The following is a 20992-nucleotide window of genomic DNA, read 5'->3' as shown; positions in this document are numbered from 1 at the left end:
GCTGAGAAGTGACAGCAATGGTCAGTTGTAAGCTTCATTCTGGACACACATGAAGGATACATTTTCTGGGACCTGGCTTGCTTCTATCTTCCAGCTGATTTAAATTCCTCATCTGAGTTTTATTGGATAATTCTTTCAACGTGACAACTAAGAGCTGGGTGACAGACGACACGTTCTGATCGCTCCTTTTTGAGAATATAACAATGTGGATTCTGATTCTTTTTATTTGTTCTGTGCCCGGTGAGTAACAGCCAGAGCTGGTATTTCAGATAATCAGTGTTAGATTAACTCTAGTTTATGTTTTATACAGCAGAGAAGTTTAAATACTTGGAGACATGTAAAGGTACAAAATACTCAGCAAAAATATATGAATGATATTTTTATGAAGTCTTGTACCTACTTTGTTAATGCTTTTGCACCACAGAAATATTTATCAATGTACAGTAAACTGTATTATTAATGGTGAATACAAAATAAATAACTTATTTAATTTTTTAACAGCTACATGAGTGACAGAATGAAATACAAATGTAACACATTTTAATCCAGTAAATTTAACTTTGTTACATCATGTGATGTCCAACATATGTACTGGAAACTATGGGGTTTGGTTAGCTCAGTTGGCTGGTGTGCAATGCTAATTGCCTGGGTTCAATCCTGGTACTGGCTCTGGTAGTTTATGGAAGTCTGCTTCCTCACTTTACCCCATGTTTGTGGAGTTGTGCCCCTCATGCTATATGTATGGTAGGCGTAGCATATTTATACCTTTTAGTTATCACATTTCACCATACTGCTCGCACAATCTCCAGTTATACACCTAATGAGCAGATATCTCATTATTTCACTGCGAGGCTGGGAAATGCCTTGTTTCTAACACCTCCCAGTCTATGCTCTTATCACTGTAACATTTCTTTACTCATCCTGCGAATGTCATTAAGTTTTATGACTTGTGATTGTTAGCTGGGTTCTCACAGTACCATACCCATCATGGCTATGTGATGGCTGTGTTTCCCATGATGCTTAGAAAAAGCTCTTACAACTACACTTAAAGCTATTAACTCTAATAACTGCATTTGTCTATTTTTACAGCTACTAATGCACATCTTAATATCTGTTTTAAGATTTCTTATTTCATTTCCCAGCTTAACACCCTACCCACTCTCCATGGCCCTTACACCCCAATGCCAACTTAGTGCTCCTCTACCCACCCCCATTGCCCCATACCACCTATGCCAACTCAGTGCCAACCCATGTAACCATCACCATTTGCCCTTACTCCTCCATACCAACTCACTTAGTACCATTCGACCTTCTCTGGAGTGGGAGTTGAAAATGCAAACTACCGACCCGGGGTGATAGCGCAAACACTGAGCCACAAGGTAACACAATAACAACAGCGACTATACTTTAAACATAAATCCTTGGCTGTGAAATACTTGGCATCGATGGCAAGTTAATACATTAATATTTTCTTTCATCACAAACCAGAAAGAGTACTATGAATGGATATAGTAGAGAGTTTCCTCTGTAAACGGTGGTAAATCTTATTCATATCTATCGGCTTGCATTATGCAGTTATTTACTTTTCAGTTTCTGAAATGTTGTCTCCTCAGTTTCAGGTGCATTGTGGACAGACAAGCAAGTAACAGGGATTGTGGGAAGAGCGATCACAATAAATTGTCACTATGACAGACGGCACCAGGAAAACATGAAATATTGGTGTCACGGTTGGTCATTTGGCTGCTCATATTTAGTGAGAACAGATGATCCAGGAGGGCGGCGAGGAAGAATATCGATCACAGATAACAAGACAGGAGGAATATTTATTGTTACTATGGAGGATCTTAACTTAGAAGATGCAGGGTGGTACAGCTGTGGCATTGCTTGTCCTGACTTCGCTGATGATGCAAAGATTCCTGTGTGGCTACAAATATCTTACGGTACATTTCTTACTGATTTTCTTTATTATTCACGACTGAAATGTCTGATCAATGTTTTATCTGGGATGAAACATGACAGCTCCGATATCCCGAGGCTCCTCAGCAATGCAGAGTCTTAAAGGTAAAGGGCAGAGGTCGGGAAATCCGACTCATGTTACCCAAACCCAATTCGTCACCTGTCCAAATTTCTGACCAAGAACTTCAAATATTGTCAGACTAACAAATTGTTTAACTATAGGATATTGTGAAAGGCGCCACCCTGGTACGTGCAGCGCAATTTTCTGTCTTAGAAATGTGTTAAATATCAGACTGTCAGATACTTACATTCAGAATATAACTAATGGTCAGACATTAACAAAGTGAGCAACAAGTTGTTTGTAATTGTACCTTATAGTATCATGTGGGTTTAGGAGTGAATATTGGGAAGTGGGGAGGGTGGTGGGTGCGGAGGGGGTTAAATGCATGGAAAGTAACAGTACGTTGGGAAGCAGGGTATACCTGTCGACATCCATATGTAACTGCAGCGTGTCAGTCTGTGAGTGAGTGAGGTGTGTGAGTGAGGAACCCCTCAGGAGAGGCAGGTTATCAATTTCAGTCTGTTAATCATTCAATTAGTGCAATTAGTGAAATCTAACTGTGGGTGCACAGGTTAGAATGCAAGGCCAAAAGACTGAGGCAATTGGGAGGCTGAAGACATGACTGGAAGAGATGTCAATAAGCACTGAAACCTCAATGCATGATTGTGTGAACAGTCGTATTCTCGGTATTTACAGATAAGTTACTTTCACAACTGTGGAGCTTAATTTGTACTTCTGGATTTCATTTTGGTGTTATTATCAATCAGATCAGCATGAGTGGCACTTACACTGTTTTATTTTGGGCCTCAGATGAGGACCAACATGATAAAACAACTGCTGCAGCAACTGGCTTCTCCACACAGGCCCTATAGGGTGTACCTATAGCACATGGACTGCAGCAGTTCAAGAAGGCAGCTCACCACCAACTTCACAAGGGCAACGAGGGATGGGCAATAAATGCTGGCCCAGCCAGTGAAGCCAACTTCCCGTGAATTAATTTTAAAAAAGGACAAAGGGGTGAACAGAGATGTGCATCTTGCTGGAGGACATGCCCACAACACAGGGAGTGTAGGTTTCCTGATCAGTTTCCTTGACATGTTGGAACACAAATGTCTCAGGAGACTCATTTAACAATATAAGACTTTCTCAACCAAATCTGTGCATGTTTTAAAAACAAAAAACTGCGGATGCTGGAAATCCAAAACAAAATCAGAAATACCTGGAAAAACTCAGCAGGTCTGGCAGCATCGGCGGAGAAGAGCAAAGTTGACGTTTCAAGTCCTCATGACCCTTCAACAGAACTAAGTAGAAATAGGAAAGGGGTGAAATATAAGCTGGTTTAAGGGGGGGTCAGGGGGGTGGGGGTGGGGGTGGGGGGGGGTGGGGGGTGGGTGGTGACGAAGGGGGTGCGGTTATTGGGACAAGCAAGCACTGATAGGAGGAGATAACCAAAAGATGTCTCAGACAAAAGAACAAAGAGGTGTGGAAGGTGGTGATATTATCTAAAAGAATGTGCTAATTAAGAGTGGAGAGCAGGACAAGCAAGGTAGCTCTAGTGGGGGTGGGGTGAAATAAACCATGGGTGGAATACATTTAAAAATAATGGAAATAGGTGGGAAAAGAAAAATCTATATAAATTATTGGAAAAAACAAAAGGGAGGGGGAAGAAACGGAAAGGGGATGGGGATGGAGGAGGGAGTTCAAGATCTAAAGTTGTTGAACTCAATATTCAGTCCGGAAGGCTGTGAAGTGCCTAGTCGGAAGATGAGGTGCTGTTCCTCCAGTTTGCGTTGAGCTTCACTGGAACAATGCAACAAGCCAAGGACAGACTGTTGTCCCCCAATATCAAAATGCATCACCTCACATTTCTCCACATTGAACTCCATCTGCCACCTGTCTGCCACTCCACAAACTTGTCTATGTTCTTTTGAAGTTCTATCCTGTCCTCCTCACAGTTTACAATGCTTCCAAGCTTCGTATCATTCGTAAACTTTGAAATTGTCCCCTGTACACCAAGACCTAGATCATTAATATGCATCAGGAAAAGCATGGGTCCCAACACCGACCCCTGGGGAACTTCATTATAAACCTTCCTTCAGCCCAGAAAATATCCATTGGCCATTACCCTCATTCCTATTGCTCAGCCCATTTTGTATCCATGTTGCTACTGTCCCTTTTATTCCATCAGCTATAACTTTTCTCATAAGTCTGTTGTTTGAAAGTCCCTGTGCACCACATCAACAGCATTACCCTGACAATCCTCTCTGTTACCTCTTCAAAAAACTCCAGCAAGCCAGTTAAACATGATTGCCCTTTCAGAAATCCATGCTGGCTCTTTCTAATCAACCCACATTTTTCCACGTGACTACTAATTCTAGCCCGGATAATTGTCTCGAGATCTTTCCCCACCACTGAAGTTAAACTGTAATTGCTGGGGTTATCCTTACAACAATTCTCAAACAAGGGTGTAATGTTTGCAGTTCTCCAGTCCTCTGGCACCTTCCCTGAGTCTAGGGAAGACTGAAAGTTTATGGCCAGTGCCCCTGCAATTTCTAGCCTTACTACCTTCTATATCGACGGACTCATCTCATCCAGCCACAGTGCCTTGTCAACTTTAAGTACCGACTATTTATCCAGCACCTACTCCTTATCAATTCTGAACCGTTCTAGTGACAGAGATTCCTCCTCGGTAGCATCTGCCTGCTTGGTGGAGACAGATGCAAAGTATTCATTTAATAGCTCAGCCATGCCCCCTGCCTCCATGTGTAAATCACCTCTTCGCTTCCTAATTGGCCCTACTCCTCCTTTTCCCACCCTCTTACTATTTGCATGCCGATAAAAGACTTTTGGAGTCATCTTTGTGTTGGCTGTCAGTCTTTTCTCAAAATCCCTCTTTGCTTCTCCTATTTGCTTTTTTACCTCCCCACTGAATCTTCTGTATTCCGTTTGGTTCTCAATTGTCTTTTTTCCCTGACACCTGCCAATAAGCGCACTTTTTCTTCTTTATCTTAATTCCTAACTCCTTTTTCATCCAGGGAGTTCTGGATTTGTTTGCCCGACCTTTCCTTTTGAGGAAATATACCTTGGACTGTGCCTGAACCATTTCTTCTTTAGGTAACTCATTGTCCAGCTACAGCTTTTCATGCCAACCTTTGGTTCCAGTCTATCTGGCCCTGCCCCGTTCTTGCCCCATTGAAATCCACTCTCCCCCAGTTAATCCTTCTTACTCTGGATTGCATATTGTCTCTTTCTACTCCCATCCTAAATCTTAAGATACAACGATGACTGTCTCCTAAATATTTCCCCACTGACACTTGATAACTTGGACCACCTCATTTCCAAGAACCAGGTCCAACAGAATGCATTTTCTTGTTGGGCTGGATACACACTGCTGTAGAACATTCTCCTGAACACAATCTAGGAACTCTTACCCTCCTCTTCCCTTTACACTACCACTGTCCCAGTCTACATTTGGGTAATTGAAGTCCCTCGTTATAACTACTCTGTAATGTCTGCATCTCTCTGTAATTTCCCTGCAGATTTGCTCCTCCATATCCTTCCCGCTAGTGGGTGGTCCCTAGGCTACAGTGAACAATGCAATTGCACCCTTTTTGTTCCTTAGCTGTAGCCAAAATATTTCTCTCCTTGAACCCTCTGGGACATCCATTTTCTCCAGCGCTGCAATGCTCTCCTTAACCTATACTGCTGCCCATCCTCCTTTTCTTCCTTTCCTATCTTTTCTGACAACTTGAAAATTCCCCATTTATGCCTTCCCTCTGCTTCCTCTTCATTATTCAGCCCTCTCTCCATGCTAGTTTGTCACCACTAACTCCATGACTCCATACCTTGTGTAATAAACATTTGTGTGGCACTTTAGAGGATGCCTTTTGAAAATCCCAGTATATTACATCTACTGGGTTTCGTTTATCTACCCTCCTAGTTACATTTTCAAAAGCACTAATACATTTTTTGAACAGAATTACAATTTTGAAAAACCATGTTGAATAATTCTAATCATACTACGTTTTTCTGAATGAATTGTCAAGACTTCCTCAATAATAGATTCCAACACATTCCCAACAACTCATGTCAGACTAACTGGATTGTAGTTCCTTGTTTTCTCTCTCCCTCCTTTCTTGAATAGCACATGTAAACGCCGAGGAGTCTCTATTCCTGTAAACCCTTCAGAATTGTACCAACTTGTTGATGTAGCCTTCACCCCTTCTTCATACCAAAATGTATCATTTTGAACTTCTCCGAATTAAATTGCATCAGCCACATGTCCCCCCATTCCACCAGCCTGTCTATGGTTGGTTGAATTCTATCATTATCCTCCTCATGGTTCACAACACTTCTAATTTTTGTAGCATCTGCAAATTTTGAAATTATGCCCTGTACACCCATGTTCAAGTCCTTAATATATATCAAGAAAAGTAGTTTCTTAGCACTGCCCCCTGGGAAACACCACGACCTGCCTTCATCCAATCCAAAAGACCACTTTTCATCGCTGCTGTTTTCTGTCACTTAGTCAATTTCATATCCAAGCTGCTACTTCCTCCTTTATTACATCATCCCAGCAAAGTGTGAGTATCTGAGCTGGTGCACGGTCTGCCTGAGGCCAATGACACTGCTCCCTCAGAGGAAGAGACGTCTTTAGCAGATTCATTTCCCTCGACCACCTCCTGCAGGGCACTTGAAAACTCTGTGGAAATGTAAAGAATTAGAGCAGTTCAGTAAAAAGTCTTCAAGTGATCATTGTGCACGTTATAATATTTCATTCGCTGCTGACATCAAATCAATATGAGTGCGACCAGCAAGACGATCATTGTGCCCAGTTCCTGGATTCAGTGCCATGTCATCTGAAAAAGCGACTCAGGCTAATCCCACCATCCAGTTTTTGACCCATAGCCATGTAGGTTACAGCATCTGAAGTGTAGATCCATTTTCGTTACTATGTTCACGGGTTCTGCTTCCATCACCCTCTCAGACAGTGTGTTCCAGAGCTTCCGCACCCTCTGGGTGAAACAAAAAGTCCCCTCAAATCTCCTCTAATCCTTCCCTCAATTAATGTAAATCGATGGTTCCTGGCTCAGGGTCTTATCTTGAGTCCTGATGTTCCGATATAATGGTAGACATGGTCGTTCAGGCTGTGAGGAGGATGGAGAGATATGGAGAGGTAGATGTGTTGCTGAGATTTCAACATGACTGATCCTGGATGAAATGTTGATGGGCTGAAATTTGTGGACAATTTGATTTTATGATTTTTCAATCAGTATCTGAACATTTGTTTCTCTCCCACAGAACCTGTGTCTGTTCCTGTGTTTAGAATTTCATCACCAACAAATGCCCCATGTTTTGAGAGCTCATTGTCCATCTCCTGTGAGTCTGTCCAGGGATCCCTTCCCATTCAGTACACATGGTATGAAAAGACCCTGTCTGAAGATTCAAAGATCTCTGACACCAATAAACTGGATCTACATTGTCAATCCTTCAAACAGCAACATCATCAATATTACTGCACAGCCTCGAATAATCAGGGAGAAAAATCCAGTGAAATGGTTAATGTGTCAGTGATCAGCAGATCAGGGCAGAACTGCACGTATGTGACAAAAATCAGCAGCATTGGTGAATATTACTTTAGGATTAAATAACTAATTTTAAAAAATAATTAATGTCGATCTGAATTGGGCACTGATTAAGTTACGCCAGTCATTCTGTCACTTTAAGCGAGTGAAACAAAAATAGAATTACACTTATTTTGCGCTATTCACAACTTCATGACACCCTAAAGTGCTTTACAGTCAATTCTGTCTCTGAATTGTAGCCACTGTTGTGATGTAGGAAGCTCAGCAGCAATTTGAGCACAATAAGCTTCCTCAAACAGCGATGTGATCATTACCAGACAATCTGCTTTCTGTTAATTGTTGTTGGAGGGATAAACTTTCACCAGGACTGGGGAGCTTTCCTCTGATCCGCATCGGAATACTGCCATGCAAACTTTAACACCCACCTGAGAGGGCAGAAGTTCTCAGTTTAATGTCACATCTGAAAGACAGCACACCCAACAGTGCAGCACTCCCGCGGTCCGACAGTTCTGCATGTCAGCCAGGGTCACGTGCTCATGTCTCTGGAGTGGGACTTGAAACCCAGAATCTACTGACTCAGAGACAATATACTAATAAGGAACCACGACTGACACCGTAACAATATGGAATAAACTTCAAAACTAAATCATTGGCACATCCCAGGCTGTGATCAGGCTGTATTTTAATGTTTTCTAACTTCTCAAAATATAATAAATTCAACTTTATTGGTAGATGTAGTGGATTTTTCTGTATACACTGGTAACCCTTATTAAAATGCATCTGTATTAAGCAATTATTTTCTGTCAACTTTTGAAATGTTGTCTTTACAGATCCAAATCTATTGTGGGCAAGAAGGAAGGTAACAGGAGTTTTGGGAAGAGCGATCACTATGGATTGTCACTATGACAAATTGTACCAGTCAGATGTGAAATATTGGAGTCGCCTGTGCTCAATTTTAGTCAAATCAAATGATCAACATGGACGGCGAGGGAGAATATCAATCACAGATAACAAGACACAAGGAATATTTGTTGTTATTATGGAGGATCTTCAACCAGGAGATGCAGGATGGTACAGCTGTGGTGTTGAACAATCTGGCCTGGGTTCAATGTTCTTTGTAGAGCTTCAAATAACTTATGGTACATTTTTCAGTGCTTTTCTTTATTGCTCTGAAATGTCAGTTCCATGTTTTACCTGAGAGGAAATATGACAACTCCGATACCCAGAGGCTCCTCAGCAGTACAGAGTCCTGCAGGTGCAGGTGCCGGTCAGTTATCTCAACGATCATGTTAGAGGAATTATAATTCAGAAGCCATACAGGGATATGAGGTCAGATTTATCACACCATGGAAAACATCTCCCCCAGCTAACAAGTCAGGAGGGGCCCTACCCATGCTCCCAATGGCTGACTCACAGCTATTTAATGCAGTGTGCACAATTGGAGGTGGGAATTTTGCTCTTGATCGAATGGAAATACTGCCTCGGGAGGTGCTAGCCAAGCAGATTGCCGGCGGCTCTGTAGTCCTGGCAGAGCCACAGTGAGAGGTGTCCAATCCTTACGCCAAGGAACCTGAACTGACAGATGAGTCCGGGGTCGAACCAGGGCCGAATTGACAGGCCCTGGAAAATGGGTTTGGGAGGGTGGGCTTGGTGAGTTAATACTCAAGAGGCCGGGGAGAAGGTTAAAGAGGGGCTTGAATCTGGAGGAGTGCCTCCCAAGGGCACAGGGATGGACCTCCACTCCAAATTGCCCGACACCAACCCGCTCAGATAAAGCTGCTGGGCTTCCTGACTGGCAGGGGCCTTCCCTGCTGTGGGTAAAACACACACAGCCGTGGGATGTGGTCCTCAAGTGAATGGCCTAAGGCAGGCTTGACACTGACGGTTCCCATTTCCCTGTCCCCCATTTAATTGCTGTGGGCACATGGGTGGGCAGGTAGGTGGTGGGGAAGGTGCCCACCAGATATGAGCTGAACCGGTCTCCTCAATCCAGCAAGCTGGGAATTTTCAAATCCAGCCCTGAGTTCATATCTTACCATGGGGGTCTGGGAAATTTAAATTTAATTACGTAAATAAATCTGAAATTTATAATCTAGTATCAGCCATGTGACAATGAATTGTCTGATTGCAGTAAAACCCCGACCAGTTCACTAATGTCACTTTAGGGAGGAAATCATTAATGTGGTTAACACTTAACTGCTCTATGAAATGGCCTCGCAAACCACTCAGTTACAAACAGCTACAAGAAAGGTTAATAAGGATAGAACTGCACAGCCGACCTGGCATTCACCTAGCACCAGACCCGAGAGATTCACACCCAGCCCTGTTCACCCTGTAATCCCTCCTCACTGGCTTGTGAGAAAATTAGGAGGGCGGCCCTCAGACTGGTCAAGCAATAGCCTGACACATTTATACTCACAGAATCATACCTTTCAGCCCATTGCATGTCTGGTTTTTAATTGGCTTGAGGCAGGCCCTCTACCTCCACACCGGCAGCTCTCTGGCCCCTGCAGCACCACCAGGAGCTGTGGCCACTGCTGGGACTGCAGCAAGTCCCCTTAAGAAGAGGACCGAAAAGAACTATGGGTCCGGAGCCTAGCCGAGGCCAGGTTGGCTTGTCCTGGTGAGGGGGGATGGTGGTCTGGAGTGGACAGGAAAGGGGAGGAAACAATTGCAGTGGGAGAGAGGCTCTCTGATGGACAGAGGATCCCTACCCCTGCCCACCCAGCTCCATCCACCAGGCCGCCAGCCTTTACTGGGGCACCTGGATGCTTAGCGTTTATCTCAGTCACCATGGGAAAAATCCCATCAGCAGCGGGAGGAGGTCTTTAAGTGCCTGTTAACTGGATGCTTGTACAGAACATCATATACTACCTCAGCCATGACCTCTGCATCCGTACGACTTTTTGGTTCCTAAGCGGGACCACTCCTCCTTCTACTAACTTTTTAGGGTTTATCTGCCTATCGGAGACTTTCGGATTCTGTTAAATGTCAACTGTCAGTCTCTGCTCATACTCTCTCTTTGCTTCTCTCATTTATTTTATCACTTCCCTCTGTTCAGCCTGGTTCTCACTTGTATTGTCAACCTGACATCTTAAATAGGCACCTTCTTCTGCTCCATCTTACTCTCTATCTCTTCTTGTCATCCAGGAAAGCCTAGTTTTGCTTTTCCACCCCTTTCCCCTCACAGGAATGTACCTTCACTGCACCTGAGCTAACTCCAATTGATGGTAGCCTATTGCCCTGTGTAGTTTTGCCTGCCAATCATTTGTTTTCAGTTTATCAGGGCCACACCTGTTCCCACCACACTGAAGTTGGCCCTCCCTCAATTAAGTATTTTTCCTGTGGATTGCTCCTTGCCCTTTCCATAACTGTCCTAAACCTTAGGTATTATGATTACTGTCTCCGAAGTGCTCTCCAAATGACATTTGACACTTTTCATTCACCAGGACCAGATCCACCAATGCCCTCTTCCTTGGTGAAGTGGAAAAATACTCATGAAGATAATTCCTGAACATCTTGTCCCCCTCTACCCTTTACACTGTTTCTCCTCCAGTCTATAGAGGATAATTAAATTCTCCCATTATAACTACTCTATCACTTAGATGATTTATTCACGTTAACTTTATTATCTGGTACCACTTCCCAAGTTGTCTATGTTTGATTCCTTTGTGGCAACTTGTCTCTTTATTTGCTTCTTAACAAATGGGAAGACATGAGCTGAGAGGGACTAATGGGAGATGCACAGTGGGTACTTGGTTGGTTACAGGTCTGCTTCGCCACCTCTCTCCCTCCCTCCTCACTTCCACGCTCCAAGACCTCACACCCGCCAACTCCTGATCTTCTATCATGTCCTTTCCCAACCGATATCCAGCCAGCCTTCAATCTGGCTCAATCCTGAGCTGAAAACCAAGCTGAAATAATTCTGCTGACATCTGACTATTACATTTGGCACAAGCTGCACCCTCCGAGCATTCTCAGATTTCCCATTCGTATACATATAAGACCATAAGACACAGGAGCAGAAATTAAGCCCTTCAGCCCATTGAGTCTGCTTCATCATTCAATCATGGCTGATAACTTCCTCAACCCCATTCTCCCGCCTTCTCCCCGTAACCTTTGATCCCCTTACCAAACCAGAACCTATCAATCTCGGTCTTAAATACGCGCAATTACCTGGCCTCCACAGCCTTCTGTAGCAATAAATTCCATAGATTCACCACTCTCTGGCTAAAGAAGTTTCTCCTCATCTCTGTTCTAAAAGGTCTTCCCTTTACTCTGAGGCTGAGCCCTCGGGTCCTAGTCTCTCCTACTAATGGAAACATCTTCCCCACGACCACTCTATCCAGGACTTTCAGTATTCTGTAAGTTTCAATCAGATCCCACCTCACTCTTCTAAACTCCATCGAGTATAGACCCAGAGTCCTCAAACGTTCCTCATATGTTAAGCCTTTCATTCCTGGGATCGTTCTCGTGAACCTCCTCTGGACCCTCTCTAGTGCCAGAACATCCTTCCTGAGAGACGGGGCCCAAAATTGCTCACAATATTCTAAATGTGGTCTGACCAGAGCCTTATAAAGCCTCAGCAACACATCCCTGCTTTGATATTCTAGTCCTCTCAAAATAAATGCCAACATTGCATTTGCCTTCCTAACTAGCGACTCAACCTGCAAGTTAACCTTAAGAGGATCCTGGACTAGGACTCCCAAGTCACTTTGCACTCCAGATTTCTGAATTCTCTCCCCATTTAGAAAATAGTCTATGCCTCTATTCTTCCTACCAAAGTGCATGACCTCACACTTCCCCACGTTATATTCCATCTGCCACTACTTTGCCTATTCTCCTAGCCTGTCCAAATCCTTCTGCAGCCTCCCCGCCTCCTCAATACTACCTGTCCCTCCACCTATCTTTGTATCATCTGCAAACTTAGCCAGGATGCCCTCAGTTCCTTCATCTAGATCATTAATGTATAAAGTGAAAAGTTGTGGTCCCAACACTGACCCCTGCGGAACTCCACTAGTCACCAGCCGCCATCCTGAGAAGGACCCCCTTATCCCCACTCTCTGCCTCCTGCCAGACAGCCAATCTTCTATCCATGCTAGTACCTTGCCTCTAACACCATGGGCTCTTATCTTACTAAGCAGCCTCCTGTGCGGCACCTTGTGAAAGGCCTTCTGGAAGTCCAAGTAGATATCATCCATTGGATCTCCTTTGTCTAACCTACTCGTTACCTCCTCAAAGAATTCTAACAGATTTGTCAGGCATGATCTCCCCTTGATGAAACCATGCAGACTTTGCCCTACTTTACCATGCACTTCCAAGTATTCTGAAATCTCATCCTTAATAATGGACTCTAAAATCTTACCAACGTCCGAGGTCAGGCTAATCGGCCTGTAATTTCCCATCTTTTGCCTCACTCCCTTCTTAAACAGGTGGGTTACATTAGCGATTTTCCAGTCCTCTGGGACCCTCCCTGACTCCAGTGATTCCTGAAAGATCACCACTAATGCCTCCACGATCTCTTCAGCTATCTCCTTCAGAACTCTGGGGTGTAATCCATCTGGTCCAGGTGATTTATCCACCTTCGGACGTTTCAGTTTTCCTAGCATCTTCTCCTTGGTAATTGCCACCATACTCACCTCTGCCCCCCGACTCTCTTGAACTTTGGGGATGTTACTCGTGTCTTCCACTGTGAAGACTGACACAAAGTACCTATTGAGTTCCTCCGCCATTTCTTTGTTCCCCACTACTACTTCTCCAGCATCATTTTCCAGCGGCCCAATGTACACTCTTGCCTCGGTCTTATCCTTTATATATCTAAAAAAAACTCTTGCAATCTTCTTTTATATTACTGGCTAGTTTACCCTCATATTTAATCTTCTCCCTCCTTATTTCTATTTTAGTTGTCCTCTGTTGGTCTTTGTAGGCTTCCCAATCCCCTGGTTTCCCACTGCTCTTCGCCGCATTGTATGCTTTCTCTTTAGCTTTTATGCTGTCCCTGACTTCCCTTGTCAGCCATGGTTACCTCGTCCTCCTTTTAGTATGCATCTTCTACCTAGGGATGAATTTTTGCTTTGTCTCCCAAGTTACTCCCAGAAACTCCTGCCATTGCTGTTCCACTGTCTTTCCTGCTAGGCTCATCCCCCAGTCAATTCTGGCCAGCTCCTCCCTCATGCCTCTGTAGTTGCCTTTATTCAACTGTAATACCGTTACATCTGATTCCAGCTTTTTCCTCTCAAATTGCAGGGTAAATTCTATCATGTTATGTTCACTTCCTCCTAAGGGTTCCTTCACCTTAAGCTCCCTTATCAAATCTGCCTCATTACACATTGCTAAATCTAGAATTGCCTGTTCCCTAGTGGGCTCCACCACAAGCTGCTCCAAAAAGCCATCTCGTAGATATTCCACAAATTCCTTTACTTGGGATCCACTACCAATCTGTTTTCCCAGTCTACCTGCATATTGAAATCCCCCATGATCACTGGAACCTTGCCTTTCTTACACGCCTTTTCTATTTCCTGGTGTATTTTGTGCCCCACATCCTGACTACTGTTCGGAGGCCTGTACATAACTCCCATTATGGTTTTTTAACATTTGCGGTTCCTCAACTCTACCCACACAGATTCTACATCACCTGACCCTACGTCGTTTCTTGCTATCGATTTAATTTCATTTCTTACTAACAAAGCAACCTCACCCCCCCTGCCAACCTGCCTATCTTTTCGATAGGATGTATATCCCTGGATATTTAGCTCCCAGTCCTGATCCCCTTGCAGCCATGTCTCCGTGATGCCCACCACATCATATCTGCCAATTTCAACCTGCGCCACAAGCTCATTGACCTTATTTCATATACTGCGCGCATTCAGATACAACACCTTCAGTCCTGTATTTCCCATCCCCTTTCTCATTGTCTTCCCTTTATCTGATGTGCTTGAAGTTAGATTCCTAGCCCTTTCCAAACACTCTGTCCTATTTTGTGTTCTGGAGACTTTAATAGCCTCTCCTGGGCTCTCCTTTCTTTTCAGTTTTTTCATAATTTTCCATGAAGTTGAATCCACCCCCCTACACGCTAACCTGCTGCTTTGTTTCCCATTAGTCATACTTCTTGGAGTTTTACCCTTTCCTCCCCCCCCCCCACCCACTTTCTAGTTTAAAGTCCTGTTGACCACCCTATTTACCCTTTTCGCTAGAACATTAGTCCCAGATCGGTTCAGGTGGAGACGATCCCAATAGTACAGATCCCTCCTGTTCCAATACTGAGGCCAGTGCCCCACGAAATGGAACCCCTCTTTCCCGCACCACTCCTTTAGCCACGTGTTTACTTCCCTTATTCTCGCATCCCTATCCCAATTTGCACATGGCTCGGGTAGTAATCCGGAGATTATAACCCTTGAGGACCTGTTCTTTCATTTAGTTCCTAGTTCCTCATAATCCCCAAACAGGTCCTCTTTCCTATTCTTACCTGTGTTATTTGTCCGACGTGGACCACAACAACTGGATCCTCCCCCTCCCTCTCCAATATCCTTTCAAGCCGGTCAGAGATGTCCCTCACCCTGGCACCGGGCAGGCAACATACCATGCGGGACTCTCAATCCTGCTTACAAATGATGCTATCAATTCCCCTAATTATAGAATCCCCTACAACTACCACTTGTCTTTTTGCTCCCCCCTCTTGAATGGCCTCCTGCAGTGGTCAGCTGGCTCATCCTCCCTACAGCCATGTTCCTCATCCACACAGGGAGTAAGTACCTCGTACCTGTTGGACAAGGTCAAGAGCTGAGGCTCCTCTGTTCCTGAACACAGGATCCCTCTACCTGCCTCACTTGCAGTCACACCCTGCTGACCCTCACCACTGACTGAACTTGAGGTACTTAATCTACCGGGTGTGACCGCCACCTGAAACAAAGCGTCCAGGTAACTCTCCCCCTCCCGGATGTGCCGCAGCGTCAGGAGCTCGGACTCCAGCTCATCAATTCTGAGCTGGAGTCCCTCCAGCGACCCACACTTGCTGCATATGTGGTCACTTTGGCTCGCAATGGAATCTGCCGGCTCCCACATCAGACAGCTACAGCACATCACCTGCCCGGCCATCTTGATTTAGATTATTAATTTATTAATTAGCTTTTCAGTGTTTTTATTTCCAAATTTGGTGCAGATTTCCTTCCAATCAATCAGGTCACAGCTTTCCTGTGATGTCACTTTTTTAGTTTTGGTTTCAGTTACTCTGTGCCCCGAGGTAACCACTCCGGTGCGCCTCCCTCCGAGTCTGTTCCCTGGAGACAAGGCTGAGAATCCCCAAAGTAAGCTAGATATATACTCACCGCTCTGGTGCTCCTCCTTCCGAGTCTGCTCCCAGCATTTACTCACCAATCAACTGCTTTTTCTTTAAAATCCACTTTCAGAAGAGTGTCCCTTGCAGGTCTGGTGCACTCCTGAAGGCATTGCCTCTTCCTCCCTCTTTTTTTTTTAGGTTTGAGGAGGAGGGAGGGATGGAAACACCACAGCAATGTTATGTTTGGGGCTATTCCGTTCTTTGACAGCGCACCCTCCTCAATTCCCTCCTCAGTCGCGGTGTCTGTGGTGACTTCTCCCAGAATGCTTCAGTCACTTCTCACCAGTGCCCTCTGTTGGATGCTCTTCCTCCTGTTGAGTGCAAGAGTCCTTCTCCTCGATTCCCTCCTGTATTGTTGTGGCTGCGGTGATTTCCCCCAGAATGCTTCAGTCACTTCTCACCAGTGCCCTCTGTTGGATCTATACCCCAACTCTGTATATTTTTAGGCCAAAGTATCCATTTTTGCTGCAGTTAAATGGAACCAATCACAATTCACTCCCTGTCTAAATCCACAAAAGATGTAACAGAAAACTGCCACTTAATTGGCCTCATTTTCTGCTTTGTTTATCTAAGGCTCCCTCTAACGAGATCACATTTAAAGGACAAACAATGAAGCAGAAATGGAGAAGAAAAACAGAAACACCTGGAAAAACTCAGCAGGTCTGGCAGCATCGGCGGAGAAGAACAAAGTTGACATTTCGAGTCCTCATGACCCTTCAACAGAACTAAGTAAAAACAGGAGAGGGGTGAAATATAAGCTGGTTACAGAAATGGAGGCTGGCTGCACACTGCTGAGAGAAATTCTGGGACCTGATTTTCACATTGTTCTGTATCATTGCTCTCGTGCTGACCTGTAGTCCTGCTAGGTTCTGATATAAGGGTAGACATGGTAATTCAGGCTGCGAGGAGGATGGAGAGATAGAGAGAGGTAGATGTGCTGGTGAGGTTCCAACATGACAGGCCTTGGGTAAGATGTCGAAATGGGGAAAATTGGGGAGCATTTCAGCTCTGGATGTTGGCTCAATATCTGAATATTTGTTTCTTTCCAACAGAACCCGTCTCTGTTCCTGTGCTTAGATTTTCATCACCACCACATGTCTCATGTTCTGGGGGTTCAGTGTCCATCTCCTGTGAGTCTGTCCAGGGATCCCTTCCCATTCAGTACACATGGTATGAAAAGACCCCGTCTGAAGATTCAAAGATCTCTGACACCAATAAACTGGATCTACATTGTCAATCCTTCAAACAGCAACATCATCAATATTACTGCACAGCCTCGAATAATCAGGGAGAAAAACCCAGTGAAATGGTTAATGTGTTGGTGATCAATACAACTGGGAAGAATTGCGGTTACTCGATACAAGTCGAGAGCATTGGTAAGGGTCACTTTATACCAACAATGTGGTAACTGAATTTTTAATGTTAAACAGATGGAATCATGAAATATGAATTAGAAACAGGTTCAATAATAGATTTTTAAATGAAAGTGAGAAGCAAACGTAGGAGGGCATGGGGAAAGGACCAGGCAATGAGATTAAGTGGGAAGCTGTTCCAGAGAGCCAGCACGGTCTTATATTAAACAGTGACCTCCTAATATTGGCAATGCCCGTTTCCTGCCCTATGGGGCCGGTTACCTGAGCTTCCCAAGTCCAGCAAACACAGTAGGAGGATATAATTCACGATGAGAGTACTGCCAGTGCTGTGATAGTGCGACGCTACTGGAGGTACTGTTGTCTAGCTGGCATGTTAAGCTAGAGGCCCGTGTGCACCCTCAGGTAGTTTAAAAGCTCCCATGGTATTGTTCAAAGGAGAGGAGGGAAGTTCTCCTGAAGACCTGGAAAGCACTGACCCCTCAAACAGCAGTTTTAAAAACTGAACACCTGGTGATTTATCGTATTGCTGTTTGTGACACTCTGCTGCACCCAATTTAACTTCCTCCTTTCAACACAGCAGTGACCGCATTTCAGATATTCATTACTCAGCTGCACAGTGACCATCTGTTTGTTTCCTTGTGCACAGTGAGCCTCCAAAGTAGTTCTCTCTTAAACAGCCCGTCAATATGTATTCAGGCATTTGATTAAAGACATTTGCCTGTGGGACGGCCCGAGGTTGTGAAAGGTGCTGCATCAATGAAACTGAAAGGTCAGGAAACCAGGCCAAAGAGGCAGGAAATGGCCATTGTCAATATGTGTCCAAAATGTCCAAGTGCCCATCTGTCTATTATTTTTACAGTTCTATTCTTTCAACAGAGAAACACCAAATAACAATTACTTCTCCACTAACATTGACAGCAGTAAGTCCAGGTCTGACATTTCCCAATGCACTCAATGCAGAGCTGAAGTTCTTAGTCCACTGCTGACACCTTTCCAGGACTGAATCATGGTTGCTGGGGCCCTAGAATTACATTTTGCAGTGTTGGCAGAGACCAACGCTCTGGCTGGAACTTGTCTTTTTGTCTGAATGGGGCATTAAAAGGGGATATCGGATTGCAATCCCTAAGAGCATAAGAAATAGGAACAGGAGTAGGCCATTCAGCCCTTCAAGCCTGCCCAACCATTCAATAAGATCTTGGCTGATCTTCCCTAGGCATCATCTCCTCTTTAAACACTTTCTGTGACCTGGCCTCCACAACTCTCTGGGGTTGAGAATTCCAGACATTCACTACCCTCTGAGAGAAGAAATTCCTTTACATCTCTGTAACTCTGTCCCCTAGTCTGAGATTCTCCCACTAGTGGAAACATCTTCTCAACAGCTACCCTGTCAAACCCCCTCAGAATCTTGTACGTTTCAATAAGATCACCCCTTATTCTTCTAAACTCTCATGAATAAAGGACTAACCTATGTATCTGTTCTTGATACGTCAACCCCTTCATCCCAGGAATCAGCCCAGTGAATCTCTTTTGAATTGCCTCCAATGCCAGCAAATCCTTTCTATCAGCCCAAGCCCTTTACCTGGACCAATAGAAACTTTAGCACCAACTCAGATTTATTTTCGTTGTTTGGATGTGGGCGTCGCTGGCGGGGCCAACATTTATTGCCCATTCCTAATTGCCCTTGAGAAGGTGGTGGTGAGCCGCCTTCTTGAACCGCTGCAATCCACGTGTTGTCGGAACATCCACAGTGCTGTTAGGAAGGGAGTTCCAGGATTTTGACCCAGCAACAGTGAAGGAACGGTGATATACTTCTAACTCAGGATCGTGTGCGGCTTGTAGGTTGTGGTGTCCTCATGCATCTGCTGCCTTTGTCCTGCTAGGTGGTAGAGTTCACGGGTGTGGAAGGTGCTGTCGAAGGAGCCTCGATGAGTTGTTGCAGTGCATCTTGTAGCTAGTACACACTGTGCATCACTGGTGGAGGGAGTGAATGTTTAAGGTGGTGGATGGGGTGCCAATCAAGTGGGCTGCTTTGTCCTGGATGGTGTTGAGCTTCTTGAGAGTTGTTGGAGCTGCACTCATTCAGGCAAGTGGAGAGTATTCCAACACACACCTGACTTGTACCTTGATGATGGTGGGCAGGATTTGGGGAGTCAGGAACTGATCTACTCACTGCAGAATTCCCAACCTCTGACGTGGTTTTGTAGACATAGTATTGTAATGGCTGGTCTAGTTTACTTTCTGGTCAATGGCGGCCACCAAGATGTTGATAGTGGTGTGTTCAGCGATGGCAATGTCATTGAATGTTCAGGGGGGATAGTTAGATTCTGCCATTGCCCGGAACTTTAATAGTGCAGATGTTACTTGGCACTTATAAGCCCAAGCCTGGATATTGTCCAGATCTTGCTGCGTATGGACACGGACAGCTTCAGTATATCCGTTGTGAATGGTGCTGAACAACATTCAATCATACATGAATATCCCAGCATCTGAACTTATAATTGAGGAACGCCATTGATGAATCAGCTGGCGATATTTGGGCCAAGGAATCCACCCTGAGGAACTCCTGCAACGATGTCCCAGGAATGAGATGATTGACCTCCAACAACCAAACCATTTTCCTTTGTGTTACGTATGACTCCAACCAGTGGAGAGTTTACCCCCTGATTCCCATTGACTTCAGTTTTGTTCGGGCTCCCTGATTAAACATTCACTCAAATGCTGCCTTGATGTCAAATACAGTCACTCTCACCTCATCTCTTAAGCTCAGCTCTTTTGTCCATGTTTGGACCAAAGCTGTGATGAGGTCAGGAGCTGATTGGCCCTTGTGTAACCCAAACTGAGTGACAGGTTGTTGCTTAGTAAGTACTGTTTGATAGCTCTGTTAATTACACTTTCCATCATTTTGTTGATGACTGAGAGTAGACTGATGGGGTGGTAATTGCCAAGTTTGCATTGGTCCTGTTTTTTTTGAACAGGACATACCTGGGCAAATTTCCACATTGCCAGATAGTTGCCAGTGTTGTCGCTATACATGAACATTTGGCTAGATGCACGGCTAGTTCTGGAGTTCAAGTCTTCAATACTATTAGCGGCATGTTGTCAGAGACTTTGCAGCTTCCAATGATGTGATGGGATCCCCCATCATTGTGGATGGGGATATTTTCATTCAGATAGTTGTTTATTTGTCCACCACCATTTCACAAGTGGATGTGGCAGGACTGTAAAGCTTTGATCTGATCTGTTGGTTGTGGGATCTCTTAGCTCTGCCCATTACATGCTGCTTCTATTCTTTGACATGCAAGCAGTCCTGTGTTTTAGTTTCACCAGGTTGACACCTCACCTTTAGGTAGCCCTGGTTCTGCTCCTGTCATGATCTCCTGCAGGCTTCATTGAACCAGGTTGATCCCTGACTTGATGGTAGGAAAGCTGTCCCATTTAGCACAATGATAGTGCCACACCATCGGAATTAGCAGTAAAAGTGGGTCACTGACAGGTGTGAGCAAACTATCTCTATTTCTATTAAAAAGAGGAGAATTACACAGAAGTGAAACTATCCAAATCTATTATCCCAACTAAATACTGAGGTTTCATTTGAGGAGAGTATTCTCTTGATTGACTGCAAGTGCGAGATGGGAAATCTGAATGTTGTTACCATGTTTCAATAGGACCTGAACGTTCCTGT

The 20992-nt window shown here is 44.5% G+C and overlaps 1 protein-coding gene across 1 annotated transcript; it reads left to right on the top strand.

The window, feature by feature from the left end:
- The first annotated feature begins 146 nt into the window (after positions 1-146).
- LOC144684061 (polymeric immunoglobulin receptor-like) lies at positions 147-20713 on the top strand. Its single transcript, XM_078547776.1, has 6 exons — positions 147-240; positions 1614-1940; positions 7319-7642; positions 8433-8741; positions 16990-17313; positions 20694-20713. Exons 1-6 carry the CDS (start codon positions 204-206, stop codon positions 20711-20713), a joined length of 1341 nt encoding a protein of 446 aa, XP_078403902.1. The 5' UTR covers positions 147-203.
- The last annotated feature ends 279 nt before the right edge of the window (positions 20714-20992 follow it).

This window comes from Cetorhinus maximus, chromosome 8 (genome assembly GCF_964194155.1).
Source record: "Cetorhinus maximus chromosome 8, sCetMax3.hap1.1, whole genome shotgun sequence".
Taxonomy (NCBI): domain Eukaryota; kingdom Metazoa; phylum Chordata; class Chondrichthyes; order Lamniformes; family Cetorhinidae; genus Cetorhinus; species Cetorhinus maximus.
This window is presented reverse-complemented; position numbering and strand designations above follow the sequence as displayed.